This window comes from Apis laboriosa, unplaced genomic scaffold (assembly GCF_014066325.1).
Source record: "Apis laboriosa isolate Shangri-la unplaced genomic scaffold, ASM1406632v1 scaffold14_cov150, whole genome shotgun sequence".
In the NCBI taxonomy this organism is placed as follows: Eukaryota; Metazoa; Arthropoda; class Insecta; order Hymenoptera; family Apidae; genus Apis; species Apis laboriosa.
In genome coordinates this window covers 1,754,178-1,774,707 of record NW_025221798.1, presented here as the reverse complement: position 1 = coordinate 1,774,707, position 20,530 = coordinate 1,754,178, and the positions used below count along the sequence as shown (strand labels likewise).

Here is a 20,530-nt window from a genome sequence, read left to right as displayed (position 1 = left end):
TCGGGTTTGGGAACGTTTTATGAGTATGTGATAGTTTCTTATGTGTAAAAATGTGGTCGACGTTGCAATTTTGTTTTTTGAAGATTGTATTTAAAAATTTATTTTTAGCAGGAGCGAATAATTTTATAATTTCTGAACAATGAATTTTTAATGTTTTTAATATTCGATAATATAAACAGTTTCTCTGTAAATTTGAATAATTAGTTAGTTTTTAATATCTGCACGATAATTGTTCGATTAAGTTTATATTCTTCTGGATTCAATTTATTTTAAAAATATTACTATTAATTTAATTTAGCTCCATGTATGATATATTGTAGCGTCAGAGATCCTATTTCAAGTCAAATTTCGTTGTATATTTTCGGTATTATTCTAAAACTTAAAAATTTATTTCGAAGTTGTAAATAAATTTAGGATACATTGTTTAATTTTCAACAATTCTATGATAATTGTTCATTGAGGACAACAATTTTATATCGTCATTTAAACTTTCATATTTCTTTCATTTTTCTAGAGTCGATTCAGTTTGGAATTACAATAGAATTTCGAATATTTACACGATAATTGTCAATCAATCTTCCATAGTTTTATACTTTTCTACCATTCTTCTTTCTATCAAAAATTTTGAATACAAGTTTCCAATAACTGTTATTTTACAATCTCAAGCTTCCACACTTTCGCATTTCCATTTTTCCATCATTCTCCTCTCTCTCAAAATTTTCGAGTCTGATAACATTTCCAACCTCCTTTTTATTAAAAATTTCGAGTACACGTTGCTTTCTAATATCTTCATGATAATTGTTACATCACAATCTCAATCGATCAATCTTCCTTACTTTTATACTTTTCTATCATTCTTCTTTCTATAAAAAATTTCGAATACAAGTTTCCAATACTTTCACGATAACTGTTACTTTACAATTTCAATCTTCTATACTTTTACATTTCCATTCTTCTATCATTCTTCTTTCTATCAAAAATTTCGAATATTTTTACGATAATTATTTCATCTTATTTTCCAATCTCCTTTTTATCAAAAATACATGTTACTTTTTAATAAATGATAATTGTTCCAACTTTACATCTTTACATTTCCAATCTCTATCAAAAATTTCTCTTTATCGAAAAACTCGAATACAAATTTCCTTTCACGATAACTATACAATCTCTTTTTTCATATTACCATTCTTCTACTATTCTCTTCTACCAAAAAATACAAATTTCTAATACTTTCATAACTATTTTACAATCTCAAACTTTCACATTTTTATCCTTTTATTATTCTCTTCTCTATTAAAAATTTCGAATATTTTTACAATAATTGTTTCATCAACTCATTTTCAATCCCATTTCCAATTTCCTCTTCACCAAAAATATATTTTTTAAATTTACTTTCCAATACCTCCACGATAACTGTTACTTACAATCTCAAGCTTCCACACCTTCACATTTCTTCCATTCTTCTATCATTCTCTCTCAAAATTTTCGAGTCTGATAACATTTCCAACCTTCTCTTTATTAAAAATTTCGAATACACGTTACTTTCCAATACCTTCACAAGTTACTTTCTCAAACTTTCATATTTCTATTCTTCTATCATTTTTCTTTCATCAAAAATTTCGAATATCTTTACAATACTTGTTTCAACTCATTTTCAATCCCATTTCCAATCTCCTTTCCATCAAAAATACATATTACTTTCCAATACCTTCACAAGTTACTTTCTCAAATTTTCATATTTCTATTCTTCTATCATTTCATCAAAAATTTCGAATATCTTTACAATAATTGTTTCAACTCATTTTCAATCTCCTTTCCAAAAATATCCTTTCAAAAATACACGTTACTTTCCAATACCTTCACGATAACTGTTACTTTCTCAAGCTTTCATATTTCTATTCTTTTATCATTCCTCTTTCTATCAAAAATTTCGAACATTTTTACGATAATTGTTTCGTCAATTCATTTTCAATCCCATTTCCAATCTCCATCAAAAATACACGTTACTTTCCAACACCTCCAAGATAATTATTCCATCAACCAATCTCGATTCCACATCGATCGAGCCTCCAAATCTTCATCTGCTCTCCAAAAATTTCGAGTTCACCTTCATACTTTCATTCCTCTCCATCAAAAAATACCTCCACGATAACTGTTCCCATCTCCATTTCTCCACACCTCCTTCGCATTTCCATTCTCTCTCTCTCTCTCTTCTCCTCTCTCCTCACCGAGAAAAACTCCATCGACCACATATAACTCTCACGAAATCGCGTATCCCGTTTCTCACTCCTCCTAACGATCCTCCTCCTCCTCCCCCCTCACGGAAGAGGAAGTTTTCTGACAGGGACGACGACGGGAACGATTAGGGCCCCGGATCAGATCGATTATGCGCTGCGAAGCTGCGGATAACGTTGGACCTGATTTATTCCCCTAATGGGCACGGTTCGCGCATTCATTTCATTTCGTGGCGGGTATGGAGGAGGAGGAGGGGGGGGGGAGGAGGCCGATTCCACGGGGGCTTCCTCGCGTACTGGCGGTGACAGGAAAACTCTCGCCGGGTGATTCAGCGTTCCGTTTCGGCGACGCCTCCCCGACTCGGCCACCATAATGCCCTATACACCTATATATACCACCTACCTAAACGCCATTTCCATCGCCCGTTATCGTCCGGGATCATAATCCAAGGTTTAACCCGTCCCCCCTCCCCCCCCCTACCCCCCACCTCTCCATCCGGAATCGGACGAAATCGCGCCCAAGTGCAGACCGCTGTTTGAACGCGGACGCGCGGAGCGAGGCGCAGCAACCCTTCAGCCAATATACATATATATATATATATATATGTATGTATATGTGTATATGTGTATATGTATACGTATATACGTATATAGGTAGATCGCCCGCGTTGGGTGGGCCAAAGTGGAACGGTGTTCCCGTACGAAAATACCTTGGGCCGATTTTTCGCTTCGAGTCGAATTGGGGAGGTTGGGAGAGAGGAGAGGAGAGGAAAGGAGAGAGAGAGAGAGAGAGAGAGAGAGAGAGAGAGAGAGAGAGAGAGAGAGAGAGAGAGAGAGAGAGGAGAAAAAAGGACAGAAGAGAAAAGAGGAGAAGAAAGGAGAGGAGAAAAGAGGACAAGAGAAGGAGAGGAGAGGAGAGGAGAGGAGAGAAGAAAAAAGAAGAGGAGGAGAGAAGAGGAGAAGAGGAGAGGAGGAGAGGAGAAGGGGAAAAGAGGAGAGGAGAAGAAAAAAGAGAAGAAAGGAGGGGAGAAAAGAGGAGAGAAGGAGAAGAGAAGAGAAGAGAGGAGAGAAGGAGAAGAGAAGAGAAGAGAGAAGAGAAGAGAAGAAGAAAGAAGAAGAGAGGAGAAAAGAAAAGAGAAAAGAGGAGAGAAGAGAAGAGAGGAGAAGAGAGGAGAAGAAAGGAGAGAAGAAGAAAGAAGAAGAAAGGAGAGGAGAAACGAGAAAAAGAGAGAGAGAGGGAGAGAGAATGGACGGGGAAAAATTATTTTTTATCCATGAGACGAGATTGGTTCGAGGGAAGGGGAGAGCATTGAAGATATTGAAGTATCGCGTCGTTTTATCAGAAACTATATATATTAATTTTCGAAATTATTTGTCGAAAGAATTCGTATACATATATTCGTGTGCAATCGTATTTCTTCTCCATTTTTTTTTATCGGGGAAAGGGGATGATAATCGTTCGATCGAATCGAACGAGTCGAATATTTTTCCCGTCCCATCGAATCGGGCGGAGAATTTGTCCGACAAGGCGAGCAACGAACGATTACAACACGGCCGGAGAGAGAGAAATTCCGGATTATTAGCCGAGGCGTTGGTGGTGGTAATTCATAACCACAGGGGGAGAGGAGGGGGGTAGGATAGGTAGCTCGTATTTTCGCGGACCGGCAACGTCGAATTTGGTCCGGATGGAGAACATGGCGCATCGACGCGACCCAGCCACTCCCCTCCCCCCTCCAACTCCCTCTTCTGCCGCGTCTCGCCTCCGTTGACAGGATTATATTCGTACGTGAGTCCCGTCGTGTTCCTCCGGCCGATGGTGGCCGCAATACGCGTCGCGCGATCATATTCCCGCCGACTAATAAATTTGGAATGGCCCGTGCGCTATCATCCGTACGAATGTCGTCGGTCGATCGCTTTGACTGCTCTTCTTCCTCCTCCTCCTCCTCCTCCTCCTCCCCCGCAACGTCACACTGTTTCGAGGGGTTAGGCATCGCGATCCACGCGAACACCGATCCATCTAGGCATCTCCTCGTTATTAACGCGTGGATCGATCGTGGAAAAAATTTTGCTCGATTCTTTTTCCTGATCGATCTAATTAAAATTCTAAAATTGTCGGTATTTAATATTGATTTAAAAAAAAAAAGATAAGAAATCGAAAGAAATTTTGCTCGATTCTTTTTTCTGATCGATCTAATTAAAATTCTAAAATTATCGGTTTTTTTTTTAATATCGATTCAAAAATTAAAAGAAGAAGAAGAATAAGAATAAAAAGAAGAAGAAATTGAAAGATTCCATGCGATTATGGATATCGATCATGAAAAAAAATTTTCTCGATTTTTTTTCTAATCGATCTAATTAAAATTCTAAAATTATCGACATTTAATATTGATTAAAAAAAAAAAAAAGGACAAGAAATTGAAAGATCCCATGCGATTATGTGCATCGATCGTGGAAAAATTTGTATAATTTCTCTTCGATTATTAGGATGGAGAATTTATTAAAATCGAGATTTAATGGTAAATAATTTAAATTTATATTTACTTTTTGTTATTTATATACGGTAATGTCTTTGCTAATGTTAAAATTTCGAAATATTTCAATTTCTTATTTTCTTTTTTTTTTTTTAAGAATATTAAATATCGATAAATTACGTAATACGTAGAATTTAAATTAATTATTCGTGTTAATTATTATTATACGTAGAATTTAAATTAATTATTCGTTTTTTGAGTTTCGATCGTGGAAAATTTCTGTAATTTCTCTTCGATTATTGGAAAGAAAAAATTTTATTATCGAGATTTTGAAAAGATAAATAGTTTAAAATGATATTTACACACAACTTACTCCATTTTCTTATTTATTACGATGATATCTCTGTGTATTAAAATTTTTTGGGAATCTTTCGATTGTTTATTTCTTTTTTTTTTTTTAATTGAAAAACCGATATTTTTACATAGAATTTAACCGATTAATTACGTATGCACGTGTTATTCCACGTTTTTTGAGTTTCGCATCGATCGTGGAAAAAATTTTAAAATAAATAGTTTAAAACGATGATATTTACTTCATTTTGTTATTTATACGATAATGCGTTTGTTAAAATTTTTTTTACGAATCTTTCAATTGTTATTCCTTGTTTTTTTTTCTTTCCTTAATTAAACACCGATAATTTTACGTAGAATTTATTCGATTAATTACGTATGCACGTACGTACGGTGTTATGTTTCGAGTTTCGCCACCTTTTACCAATATAAATATTCATTTACTACGAAAATTAAAAATTTAGATAGATCTTTATCTCTTTGATGTTCTCTTGAAACAAGCATTTTTTTTTTTTTTTTACCAAGAGAGAGTTTCGCAATTCAAACTTAAGACCCGTTCAATTGATTTAATCTAATCCAATCAACATTTCAATCAACATCTAATCAACATTTCCAACAAATACAGAAACAAGAAGTTAATCGAAAACATACGTGACAACTAACCTTAACTTAACCAAAACGAAACGAATCATAATTAAAAAAATAAATATAAATAAAAAAATAAAAAAAATTCATTTCCACCATCCTCCTCACCACTCTCCCCTCTCCCAAAATATCATCCCCTTTAAAATAAAATCCTCAACAATCATACAGAATTTTCAAAAAAAAAAAAAAACCTCATCAGCTTAACCATCCCCTATCCTCCTCCACCCCCACCCCCTCCCATAATTTCATCTCCTAACGAGTTTATCGCATCCTCTTTAACGTTATTAACACGGGCTAACGAACTGGAAGTGCCGAGTCACAGGCGGGTTCCACAGGCTCCGAATACGCTGCTATCCTTCCCCCCCTCCCCTCTCCCCTCCCACGTGTGTGCCGTGCTGCGCCGCGCCGCGCTGTGTGTACACGGTCAGGTGTTTGTAAGTGCGGGACGAGAGGCAGTGTTACGTGTATAAGGTGGGATAAAGGTACGTATAGGTAGAGGAGGCTGGCCGCCTGTCTGCACGGCCCTGATACCCCAGTCTCTCGGCTAATTCCGAGGTGTAATCTGCGGGTACCATCTCAATGGATTAGCATATAGATAGCGAGGTGGGCCGTGAGCGTATATATACATATATATATATATATATATATATATATATGTATATGTATATGTATATGTATATATATATATATGTATATGTATATATATGTATATAGGCTACATATAGGGGGGTCATGTCCGTTTTGGTCTCGTGTCCAAAGGACGCAAGGGGGTCAGTTGGCGGCGCGATACCCCCGCAATTGGCCAGAACGAACCCCCAAAGCGTGGCGGACATCGAACGTTTTGAGGGGAGGATAATCGATTAATCGGATTCTTTCGATTCTTTTCTATCTGAATTTGAATATTGAGAGCATTTATTATGATAATAATAATAATAATATGTTCGAATAAAATTTAAGGAAAAGTGTATGGAGAAGGAGATGAGGATGGACAGTGTTCGAATTGGGCAAGAGATGGCGGTTGATTGACTGATGTGAATGGCAAAAAAGTAATCGTTTGCGAATTTTTTTTTCTATCTAAATTTTTTATCTTATCTTTTATCCTGTAAATTTTCTATCTCAATAAATTTGAATATAAAATTGAATATATTCGACAAACGTGTATATATATATACATAATAAAATTTAACTAAAAATGGAGGAGGAAATGAATATAGAGATATATAATATATATATAATAAAATTTAAGCAAGAGATGGTCCAAATGAAGTGTGATTTAACTAAAACTGGAAGAGGAAATGAATATGGAGATATACTATAATATATATCTCCATATATTAATATATATTTATTAATATATAATATAGATTTATTATATTTTATATGAGATTTATTATATATATATATAATAAAATTTAACTTTTAAAAGTGGAGAAGAAGATGAGGATGGAAATGTTCAAATTAAGCAAGAGATGGCCCAAGTGAAGTGTGATTTAACTAAAACTGGAGGAGGAAATGAATATGGAGATATACTATAATATATATCTCCATATATTAATATATATTTATTAATATATAATATAGATTTATTATATTTTATATGAGATTTATTATATATATACATATAATAAAATTTAACTTTTAAAAGTGGAGGAGGAAATGAGGATGGAGATGTTCAAATTAAGCAAGAGATGGCCCAAATGAAGCACGAATGGCAAAGAAATAATCGTTTGCGAATTTTCTTTTCTATCTAAATTTGAATAAATTTGAATATAAAATTAAATATGTTCGACAAGTACATATATATATATAGTAAATTCGAATATCTCCATATTCATTTCCTCTTCCATTTTTAGTTAGTTAAATTTTATATATATATAGTAAAATTTAGCGAAAAGTATATGAAGGAGGAGTGTTCAAATAGGGGAAGAGATGGCGGTTGACGGGAAGTGTGATCGGCACGAATGGCGGTTTCGAAGGGGGTGGAGGAGCGTAGCGTTATGCGGGGATATTTGGCTGGAGGTGATTTCGGTCGCGAGGTAATTTGTGCTCACAGCGGGGCTGAGCAAACACGCGCGGCGGGGGTGCCTCGAAAAATTAAATAACTCGATGACTGGTCACATTCTCGGCCGGCCACGCGTGTACGAATACACGCGTACGCGTACACACGGCGGAGGAAACCATTGAAACGAAGAAAGAAGGTCCGCGAAGGTAGGCCGCCTCCTCCTCCGCCGGTTGAATGACGTGGCCCGTCGCCCTCCCCCCCTCTATCTCTCTCTCTCTCTCTCTCTCTCACAATTCTTTCCTATTTTCTTCGACCGCGCGACGCTGTGCACGGCGAACGACTCGTCGAGGACACATCTATTCTTGTATCTTTTACAATTGTACGTACAACGCTTCCGAATCATTTCTAATTCCGATTCAAATTCATTCGTCCGTTCTGCCACAAGCGCAAAAAGACTCTTGTCAAATCTAACATCTCTTCCTTTTAAGTTTTAATTGAAAAGTTAGAGAAGAATAATTAAATAATAATCTACTTAATAGTTTGAATTTCTATCTATTTATATCTTTGTATTTTTTTATAATTCTTCTTTATTGAATTACATGTAACTTTGATTCAAATCGTTCTTCAAGTCATTAACAGATAATGATTGATGAAAGACTCATCAAGTCTAATATCTCTTCCTTTTAAGTGAAAAGTTACAGAAGAATTAAATAATAATCTATCTAATATTTTGAACAATTTCTATCTATTTCTTTTATAATTCTTCTTTATTGAATTACATGTTTTGATTCAAATTATTCTCCAACTATCAAATCATTAACAGATAGTGATTAATGAAAGACTCTTGTCTTTAAGAGAAAAGTTACAGAAGAATAATTAAATAATAATCTATCTAATATTTTGAACAATGATAATTCCTATCTATTTACATATTTTATATTTTTTATAATTCTTCTTTATTGAATTACATGTAATTTTGATTCAAATCATTTTCCAACTCTCAAATCACTAACAGATAGTGATTGATGAAAGACTGTTGTGAAATCTAACATCTCTTCCTTTTAAGTGAAAAGTTAAATTCAAATTTAACATCTTTTCCTTTTACCTTTTAATTGAAAAGTTACAGGAGAATAATTAAATAATAATCTATCTAATACTTTGAACAATTTCTACCTATTTCTTTTATAATTCTTCTTTATTACATATTTTGATTCAAATTGTTCTCACTAATCATTAACAGATAGTGATTGATGAAATATTCTTCAAGTCTAACATCTCTTCCTTTTAAGAGAAAAGTTACAGAAGAATAATTAAATAACAATCTACCTAATATTTTGAACAATTTCTATCTATTTCTTTTATAATTCTTCTTTATTGAATTACATGTTTTGATTCAAATTATTCTTCAACTCTCAAATCATTAACAGATAGTGATTAATGAAAGACTTTTGTCAAGTCTTTAAGAGAAAAATTACAAAAGAATAATTAAATAATAATCTACCTAATATTTTGAACAAAGACAATTTCTATCTATCTATATATTTTATATCTTTTATAATTCTTTTCTATTGAATTACATGTAACTTTGATTCAAATCATTCTCCAACTCTCAAATAAGAATCACTATAAAAGTATATTATATAATTTTTCCTTATTCTAGTCAATCCAAACTCGCACAAGAATAAAAAAATAATCTTGGATAATGAAAAATAACAAGATACTTTGAACAACAAACTACCCCATCCACCTAAAATTATAAGACACCAAAATATAACATATATATATAAAACAATCTCCGAGGAGAGAACGATTAGATCGTACTACTACACAGTTTGCACAGTTCACCCTGTACATCACCCCGGGGAGAAGTAAGCGAAGGCAAGGAGAAGCCTTCGAAAAGGGCCCGAAGAGCGACGAGCGCCGGCCTCCTGCGGACTTATGAATACAAATAGCCGCTCACTGCGCGACTCAGATTCCCGATAAGAGAGTGCACTCCCGGCTTACCACCGACTAGCATAAAGTACGAGCTTAGGCCCCTTGTCCCGGCCACGGAGAGAGCCGCCACCACCACCGCCGTTTAACGGGAGATTATCCTTGGAAAGATTCGCATCGGACACGATATCGTCCTTGTATCGGCGGGGAAGGAAGAGGACGGGCTCTCTGGAATTTCCCCTCCTAAGGATGACCCCTTAAGGGATGGAGGGTTGGCTGAGCCGGGTATCGGTTTCGGCCTCGCGTCCTTGGTGAAAGAGACGTTATTTGGGCCCAAAGATTCCCTCAAACGGGACGAGGTGGTGGAAAAATATTTTTTTTCTCTCTCTCTCCAACTGAAAAGTGATAAAGATAAAGATTCATCGATATTTATCGTTCCACTTACGGAAACTCGTGCACCTTCGATCAATTGTATTTTTGTTTATATTAATGATTACTTATGGAAAGTGGTAAAATTTAATCATATTTTTGTACTAATGGCAAAATTATTTGCAAGGATTAAATTACATTTGATTACATTCCATCTCCGTTAAAATAAAACAACTCCTCGTGTCTCCTCAAATTTTAAAAGTTTAAAAGCTGAAAAAAAATATTTGCAAGGTAAAAGTAAAACTTTCGATCCCAACACTTGTGAAGACGATATATATAAAATGACATAAAAAAGTTGGGGATAAATATTCGAGTACGTTTCTCTTAAAAAAAAAAAAATTATCGATTTTTATTATTCGTTTGAAAAAGAGAATCTTGCGTAGGAGAGGGGAAAAAAAGGAACGAATCGGTATTCGCGGAGATCCATCGATCGTCTTCGATCACGGAATGCATTTCACAGAGCCGATAACAAATTACGCGTCTTCATCCATGTTCTGGCTTCGAGGCCAGAAAGGAATGCCATCGGTCGATCGGTCATTCCCCGGCCTCATCCGGTCGATCAGTGAGAAGATACCTACGCTCCTGCCGCGCGCCTCACGATTGGAGACAGTATCTGGCTTTATCTGCGGCTAATGTCGTGTAAGAGCTGCGCCTCCTTCGACTCCACTGACAACCATTTGTTCGGACACTGTTGGCCACGAGGCGAGCGCCGCTCGCCCTCTTAACTCGAAAACTTTCTAATGAATTTACAATGTATGTCCCTTACATGTCGAAATGTGAAAAAAATAAAGGACGAATTACCATACGCACAGTCACGGAACAAGGCGAAACAATTTCTTCTCTTTTCTTTTTCCTTCTTCTGAAGAGAGAGAGAGAGAAAGAGGGAGAAAGGGAGGGGGCACGAAGAAGAATCTTTGTGAATCTTTATTTCTTTCTTTTTGAAAGTGGAAAAATATCGAATAGATACGAGTCGTCCAAGTTGTTTCGTATAAATTATTCTTTAATTAGGTTTCTAATGGTTTCCGTGAACCCATGTAAGATTGGTAAAAGAGAGATTGAAACTTAATGGATTTATTTCTTAAAAACATCTCGAACATGTTTTTGATTCCTCTCGAAAGATCCTGAGAAAATTTTTCAAGTTTTTAAAAATTAAAAAAATTAAAAAATCTCGAAATGTAATTTTAATTGATAAGATCCTTCGAGAACTCGAGATCCTGAGAAAATCTTTTCAAGTTTTTAAAAATCAAAAAAAAAAAAATCCTGAAATGTAATTTTAATTGATAAGATCCTCGCCTCGCCAATTTATCGCCTTGGACAGAAGTGGAAAGAAAGAGGAAAAATCGAAAAATAGGTCTCCTTTAGGTCTCCCTAGGTAATCCTAGGGACCACCAACGAACGACGCGACCCGGAAGGGTGGAGGCTCGTTCGCTATCGCGACAGTCACGATCAGTTTTTCGACGCACATCCTGACTGTCACTACGGGAGACCGAACACCCGTGGATGGAGAAAAATGGCGATGGAGAGGAATCTAGTTAGTTACGCGATTCGGCACAGTTCTTCTTCCTGTTGACTAAACTCTTCTAACAATGATCAGGGAGAAGTATATTATTATAACAGAATATAATATAAATACAAAAATTAAAAGTCTTCAATGATGTAACGATAATAATATTTGTGATTTTAAATATCAATATAGTAAAAAAGTTCTCTTAATATATATATAAAATATTAAATATTGTGTATATCATTAGAGCCTTTCCAATATTATATATGTATATTCTATTATAATATAAATTGTATTATCGTTACATCATTAAATATTAAATAAGAAAGCAGTATTATTAAAATGTTACACATTTCTCAATAATTCAGTTACTCATTTAAAATAATATTTCTTTATGAATTAATATGAATAAAATATTCGAAGTTCATTTAGCAATGGATAAGAAATAAAAATTAGAAACCGATTCTTAATCGAAAGAACGATCTCAACCAGATGTTCATCTGTTACACAATGAATCGACGAACAATGGCTTCACCTTTCGAGGACGCAAAGAATCGCCGATCCCCTTTTAAACCGAACAAATTTAACGCTTGTGCGTGGACCACCGCCAATTTAAATGATAATAAGCGCGTGTATATAAATATATGTATATATATATTTTAACTCGTAACAGAGTGGAATAAACGTTAGACTGCTTACGCATGGAGAACAGTAACGCGCTAACCGCTCTTGTGGACAAGTTTGTTTATATCGGTGTGGTGGGGACGAATTTGTCGCGTGCTCGAGGAAATTGGGTCATCATCGTCGCGCGCAACCGGATATACAAGAGGTGAAAATATAAGTGGAATTTATTCGTTCTCGAGCAATCGAGACGAGTTAGTCAAGCGTGATTAAAATTGAATTTTTTTTCCCCCGATTGATTATACACGAGCGAATTACCGATAGACGGTAAAATAGAACTTGATTCGAATCCCACCGAGAAAATGATTTTCAAATTTTGCTTGTTTTAACATTGCATTTAATATTTAAACGGGGGAAGATAATTTTACTCGTAGCTCGAAAAATTTCAAACGAGAAAATTTTATACCATATTTTTCTTTTTTTTTTTTTCCATTTGTACCATCTCGCTTTAGCTCGATTATCGTGGAATTGACTATACAGCGTACTTATATTAAAATATTACTGTACCGTGAAATATATTTATAAATTATCCACTAAATATCATTTAAATGGATCGTTTACTCTAGTTTATCGTTTACTCTAGTTTATCGTGGAATAATCGACGGTGAATAAAATATGGATTTCGATCGTTCCACGTGGAAACACGAGGAGAGAGACAAGTTTTCCCCGGACGCGATCGTTTGTCACTCCACAGTTCGACTAGATCCGTTTAATTAAGAGAACAAGGCATAAACCAATTCACTTTTGCCAAGGTTCCACGGTATCTATCCATCTGAGCCGCGCCAAGAACGAACCAACCATTAATAACGTCTCGTATTACCTCTCGCCCAAACAACGACCAAAATATTTTTACCTCGTGCCTTTACTTAATACTCGCACTTTACTTTGTCATTTCTAAGAAAAATTTGTTTTTCTTTTTTTTCTGCTCTCGAACGAATTCGAAGAGAACAACCTAAATAAATAAATAAATAAATAAATAAATAATAAAATACAAAATACGAAATTCCTAATTCAATGACTCCCAATTAAATTAAATTTTATTAATATTTATTATTATATATAAATAAATACATAAAAGATTCCACGATGAATCGAAAGACTTCCTCCTCCTTAACTAACTTCTTAAAAAGCAAGACACAGGGAGCAAAGGTCGAACAGCCTTGCTTTTGAAACTATGAAGGTAAGTTTCCCTCCGGGGGTGTCTTGTCGGTGTTGTCGCGGATGGGATCATGCAAGCTGTGCTCCTGCTACCTCCCCTCCCTTCCTCGGCGGAACCTCTTTGCATATACATTCTGTAAGATTACTTTGCGCGGTTTACACCCAGCCTTGCTCGTCCTTCACAACGCGGCCCCCGAAATTCGAGCGAGCTCTCGCTTGCCTTGCCCACCAGGCAAACTACCCTGCCAAGAGTTTCGCCTAGAAGAGAGGGTCCCTAATGTATGCGAAACTCTATATATATATATAGATAAGGGAGAGAGAAATTCCAAGTTCGGCGTGTTACCCACCTTTACGATGAGTATCCTTCCTATCCTTGTCTCTCACGGTTAGAAAAGGGGGTAGACGAGAGGAGAAGAAGGGAACACGCGTGATCCTAATTAGAACGCGTCCTCGTCGAGGTGTCGAAGTAAAAGCGGCTTTCTTGTTTCCGCGTTCGAGGGAGTTGTTCGAGGAAGGGAAGGAGAGAGTCGCAATTGAAAAACGAACGAAGGTAAGATCCGTTCGAGGGGAGAAGGAAAGGGGGGAGACTCTCGGGAAAATTCTCACGGAGGTACATGGCTTAATAGTATTCTTTACCACCCACATTTTTTGGGAATTTACATAAAAACGAGCCGGGGCCAGAGGTGACTACGAATAACCGCATTAACTTGGCCATCGTTTTAATATTTTTCGTTAACCGGAGGGAGGATGAAATTGTAATGAATTTCCGACCGATGTTGTATCTCTTATTCGTTTGAAAGCATATACTGAAATAATAATAAATACGTATTTTTAATTCTCAAATACAATGATATTAATAAAGAAATCGATCACCGATCTTTAATAAAAAAAAAAAAATTTCGTCAATAATCAAATCGAATTGGATAAAATTCGAAACGCGCGAGGTAATCGTCCCTTTCGAACGAATTCGAATTCCCAGAGCTCTCCCTAATCGGTCGCATAATCATTCGTCCCGTCGCGTATCAAACGGCGGCTGCATTCAATGACCCATAACGAGGCGTTCGAGGAAAGCACGGCGGAAAATTACGTGAAACGTGTTGGCGACGCGGCACGCGACACAACGTTGGCCGAGGGGCTCATTAAGGATTCGAGGGGCGGAATACAGGCGGCCATGCCGCATGATAATTACAGCGAAAGAAAGCACCGGCTCGGAGAGAGGAGAGGGAAAGAGCTCCCGAGAGATTACAGGATGTCCGGAGGTGAGAGGATTCCCCCGAAACCCTATCTCGACGACTAATAAAAATTAACAACCTCGAGGGCCGGCTCGAGGGAGGATTCGTGAAGAAGGATACGATGAAAGACGGGCCGCCACAAATAGATGATGACGGGTGAATAATAAATAATTATCGTTGGGGCCCACGCGCCACCCGTGAGCCCCTTTGCGGCTCGCATAGAGCACATATTCGTTGTGTAGTTTCCGGTTTATAAGTTTATATATACGTACAGGTTCCTTGGGAGGAGGATGGACAATCTAGATATAGATAGGAATTGTAGGCCACCCACACTTTTACAGAGACGCGATACGATTTTATGATTATCAAATAAATTGTGACCGTGATTATTATTTTCAAGAAAGAAACGCTTTTTTGTAAATAAAAATCAAACTATGGATCCATCTTGTAGATGAAGTGACAGGAGCCATAAGTTTAGGAAAATTAAAATTTTTTTTTTTATATATTAAATGATTTCTTTTTATCGATAATGTATGCTTTCACTCTTTACTCGTTTTGAAATTAATAAAAAAATTATCAAATAAAATGTATTGTCTTGCGGGTCTATTCGAAAAAGTACGAATGTTCCACGTGGCCGATCCTTTTAATCGGAACGATAAACATATCGAAATAATGATGGAGGATCGAGCATTTGTAAATCGTGCGAGCGGTTCGCGGCGGAAAGGGATCCTCCCGCCCCCTCCTCCCGTACACCTTCCTCCACTTTTAATTTTCAGGCGCGGCTAATTATGATTTACGGCAACATCGACGCAACATCCTGATCGGTACGCGAGATACCGCCCGCAGGATATTCAAATGCGATGAATATTGCTGGCCGCGATAAACGGCGCACGAACAGCGACAGACGAGATGAGAAAAGGAAAGGGAGAGAGAGAGACGAAATGGCTGCGAGACGAGTGGAAGGGAGAGAGACGACGCAGGGGCCGAGTGGAGGGGAGGCGCGCGTGTAAAGGATACGAGAAAAGGATTCTTAGTAGTCTATTCGGTATGCAAGATGAGCAGTCAGACTTGTACGCGCCGCGTCCCTTCTTCGCGAAAAGGGAAGAGAAAAAGAAAGGATGCGTATCCTTGCGTGTGGATTATTCGATGTATCGAGAACCGAGAGCATCATAACCTTTTCTCAGCCGATAATTCAGTGTCAAAGAGTTCGAGGAGATGAGAGGTTATGATTTGAAAGAGAAACGTTTAAAAATACCTTGTGTTATTAACCGATCTTATCTCTAGGGGAAATAAAAGATACGTATTTATAACTGCTGCCGGTTCATACGTGTTCTCACATGAATTACACCCGCGTGAAGATCATAGCCAGATAGTGCAAGCATTCTGTTAGAGCTTAAGTAATTTGTCGATATCTTATATGGGACAAGAGATGGGCAGGAGAATTAACCGTTGATGATTACGCCGTTCGTACGTTTAATGACTATTTCAATGTTATTTAAGTCGAACACGCGGCACCGTCGAATAATTAACTGCGGACAATACGATTTATTGCGTTAATAATAATACTATTTCGATATTCTTTCATCCAAGCTTCTATATTTACTCGTTATAACTTCAAAGCTTGAAATTAAATAATATCGAAAATGGACAAAAGTAATTGAAAGTTATTGTTAGAAACGATATTTCATTGAATAAAAATGACTGAGACTATAATATAATTTCATTAGAGCAAATTTTTATTACGACTTATTAATAAGATTAATAATTCTAACCTCATTTCATTTTCGTCGATTGTACAACGATAAATGAATTTCGATATTTGAAATTACTCGTTTCATTAGTTCCAATAGAGAGGATAATTCCGCGAATATATATTCGCGACGTGTAGTCGAATGTATAAACGTATAAACAAATACGAGCGATAAAATAACGAACAATATATGTATATACATAAATATATAATAATGATAACGATCGAATAAAGAAATAAATGTTGTATCTCGTTTACATTTCGTAATCGCTCGTTATTTTGTGCGAGCCACCGATTATCAACAGCGATTAGCCACTCGGGCGTGCCTTATATAGCGGAATGTATCGCGAAGCAACGATAGAATGCATGATTTGTTAGTCAATGAACCGAATAGCTACGAGGTAGCTATTCCGTGAACGAACGGCGAGATAATTGTCTCCACTCTCGGTAAGACGGTGAGAATATTACGCTCCGGTGAACGTACGTGATCGATCGTTTTAGAGATTATGTATTAAAGAAGATTATCGATTACCTTGTCAGATCGCTTTTTAGTAGGTGTGATAGTGCCATTAGGCCTGCCTTGGAGATCAGTTTCGCTAGCCATCCGGTTGAAACGTTGCATCCGCTCGCGGAAGCTTAATTGCTCGGTTGAGCCCGGATTCGTCGCGACAGCCTCATCTTCCTGCATGTTTTAATATCTCGAATTGTCAAGTCTAAGAGGATAGCGACGCTACTACGTTCAGCTACTGATAAAAGGCGGAACGAACAAAGAGGTAGCGATAGAGCAACAAAGAGAGTGACAAGAAACCGTGTGCGACATATATGTGGATATACTCGACGCGAATAACACACACTGGGAAAGAGTGCTTATCTATGCCATTACTATCATGCTACGGTGCTAATTAAAGCGAGACAATATATATATATATATATATATATATATATATATATATATGGTGTTTAAAGCATGCCAAATGACTGTAAACGAATAAACGAAAGTGTTTTGGATATAGGTTTAATCGCTCATGGATACGGATATCGATGTCGTTATGCAGAGAACGTTAAGCTTTCGATACAGGATGAGGTACACGCTACTGTCGTGTGGCGCTGTGATCGGTAACATACTGCGTAAATGACATTTATTGTAACCATGAACACCTTTCTACATAACCAAACCATGTACAACGCAACACTATTGCTCAATAATACCAAAATTATCTAACCTCAATAATTACCCCGATAAAGCGAAAACGTGTTCAACCATTTTATCGTTTGCACACTTATTTACATATATAACCACACCAGGATACTATAAACAACATAAGTAATACATACTAGATAACGTGCGTATAAAAAAACATGAAATTTTATCAAATTTTAATCGGAATGTAAAAAAAAATATTTTTTTAATCGTTATTATCTATTATATTTTCCTTCCTTCTTTCTGCTTCTTTTTTTTTTTTTATCTTAATAAAATTCCACGTTTTCGTATTTTTATTTTTACATACATTTCAAAAAAGAAAAAACTAACCTTGATAACTGCCTCCGATCCACCCCTATTTCTGTCAACATTCTCCTTATTTTCCATCTTGACTTTATCTTGACTTTTACGACGTGGTGGTACAGGAGGTGAGGGTGTTGAAAATCCTGTCTCGACACTTTCAACGCCATTTTTCCGCGCATTAATAGCGACCTCTTCACGATCAAAATTCGAACACGATTCTTCGCGGTTCGTATTATTGGTCGGAGGACTAAGAGGCGCGGGAGGTGGTGGTCGGTAAGGTGGCGGAACTCGTAAAGGAGAAAGCGGAGTTGATATATCAGGAGTACTTATGGGTGATATGATTTGTTCCGAAATCCCCAGATCTATAGGAAGTTGACGATACCTCTTCTTGAGAACTAAATATTTTTCACCCTGCACAAATAATTTCTTTCGTAATATATTTTATTATAAATATAATAATAAATGATAATTAATGAATATAATTATCATGTTTTGCAAATTTAAATATTTGAACGTTATATCGACGATTATTTCTAATTTGCATTTCAAGCAAATAAAACAAAGTTGATAACATAATGTATGATGAATACAGGAAATGCATTTAAAAAAAATTTACAGAATACAGAATGATATTGCAAAAAGATATTAAATATTCAAAGCATAGTATATATTATGATATATAAAAGATAAAACAAATGATAAATTTGTATAAATATTTAAAATTTAATAATAGTATACGCAATATATGATATATAATAAAACGGAGATTAAAAAAAAAGAGAAAGAAAATTTTTTCCAGATAACATTGAGTTTTCTATTAACCGCGCGAGACATTGAAAAAACCGGCAACGTCGCAAAACGCGCAACAAGTCGCTCCTGTCAAGGCGGAAGGAAATTGTTAGTCGATGACGTACCTCTTCGTTCTTTATAGTAGCCAGGGTGTTTACATATTCCTTGAACTGATTTCGTGCCTCGACTGTAACGTAAATTTAAACACTATTCACCAACTGTCCTTAGATTTAACGTTGAATGTGATAAGTATTAACGTCTATTCCGTGTTTACACACAGCATGCCGTGTAACGTTCGAGTCACACCTTGCGAAAGTAAGACACTCGTTCAACTACGTCGTAAATCGGATTTTCAACGTACCTCGCGTTTCTGGATCTGTCAAAAACTTCTTGAAGTACTTCACTACATCGTGATTACGAGCAGTACCCCCATTTTCCAATAAATATTGACGAATTTCTTCGAGAGACAGTTCACTGGGCGTCGCCATCTTGTCACTACTAGCCGACGTTACAGCGCCGCCGTTTCCACTTTTCACCGTACTGTCGATAAAGACGACTTCTGTGACGCACGATACGCATAGTGAATTCAGAATACGTTAAAATTAAATCAATTCTCTCAAACGAACTATTGTAGCTATTGCATGTAATTTTTTTTTTTAAATCCAAAATAAAAATTTAAGAATCGTGCGTTTAGTAAATATTAATACATTGTACGTGACAATACTATAAAAACATAATAACAATATTATCGTCGTCTGTATTGCAAAGTACAATATCGAACCAAGTGAAGGATATCTAATTGCTACTTCGAGATGCAAATAAAAATTATGTATGCGTGAAAATGAATACATGAATGCAACGTATAATTTTTTTCTTTAATAATGTACTAACGAGTTCATAATCATATCGCACCTTAACAAAAAAATTGTTAACGTTATTAGTAAAGAGTGCAATCGTTATTCCTCATGCATAACACATAATATACCAATCAATTTAATTCACATTATAATTGTGTAGGACTTGGTGGAATATGTAACGCGCGATCCAACTGTTAGCTCAAATCCCACGTCGTCGATACACGTATAAAAAACCGACGACCATGCAAAAACCAATTTTTCACTTCGAAGCCAAACATATTAACCGACGATGGAACTAGATATTTGATTCGATCCGCGCAAATAGACGATTCGTAAAACCTTTTAGCAGCCCGACGCGTTATATTCCATTCATGCAAACATCCGGCCAACGAACCCGCCGCACAAACTAATGCGAGTAACCATGCATCGCCATGCGATGGAGTTTTAAACACTGCGATTTAAGTGCTGCTATACGCATCGACAATGACCGATCGAATGATTGATTCTGATTTTTATTATGTTGTCTGATCTGTTTACGAGTTCAAGTTTGTCCAGTTTACTGTATAACTTATTTAAAATATTTGTTTTAACTAATTAAGTAAACGTACAAATATTTCGCAAAAAATAATCGAATTAATTATATAAATGATACTAATTATTGTAACTTTAACTTCTTTGGTTGCTTTCAATCGACATATAAATAAATAAATAAATATATATGACATCATTATCATAGTTATATTTTCAAATTATTTTATTATATTAGAAAAAAATTTATCTGTATTAAATTAAGAGTATGGTATACTAATGTGACCGATAATAGTAACAAATAGTTGTAGAAGTAAAAATGATCAATACTTATTTTGCAAGTATGCAAGATATACAGGAGCAACTTGCAAAATTAATATTGTTTTTTATTCATATAGAAACATAATTATTTTTTGAATCATCTGTATTATGAAATTATTATTTAACAATTATTAAAAACATT

At 35.9% G+C, this 20,530-nt stretch overlaps 1 protein-coding gene across 5 annotated transcripts in view; it reads right to left on the bottom strand.

Annotated features, from left to right (window-relative positions):
• Positions 1-20,082, bottom strand: part of LOC122710707 (ankyrin repeat domain-containing protein SOWAHB) — a 163,213-nt gene extending 143,131 nt beyond the window's left edge. For 3 of the 5 annotated variants that reach the window (XR_006345985.1, XM_043928736.1, XM_043928737.1), the window contains exons 1-4: positions 19,044-19,222; positions 18,808-18,869; positions 17,921-18,304; positions 16,922-17,071 (exon numbers count right to left, since the gene is read on the bottom strand). Coding sequence is in view for 4 of the 5 variants with exons in the window: in XM_043928736.1 (XP_043784671.1) it covers positions 16,922-17,071; positions 17,921-18,304; positions 18,808-18,869; positions 19,044-19,170 (723 nt within the window). In the remaining variant the exon portion in view is untranslated. Of the gene's footprint in view, positions 1-16,921; positions 17,072-17,920; positions 18,305-18,807; positions 18,870-19,043 lie in introns of all 5 variants that reach the window. The other 2 variants (XM_043928735.1, XM_043928739.1) reach the window with 2 other exon arrangements.
• Positions 20,083-20,530: the final 448 nt, after the last annotated feature.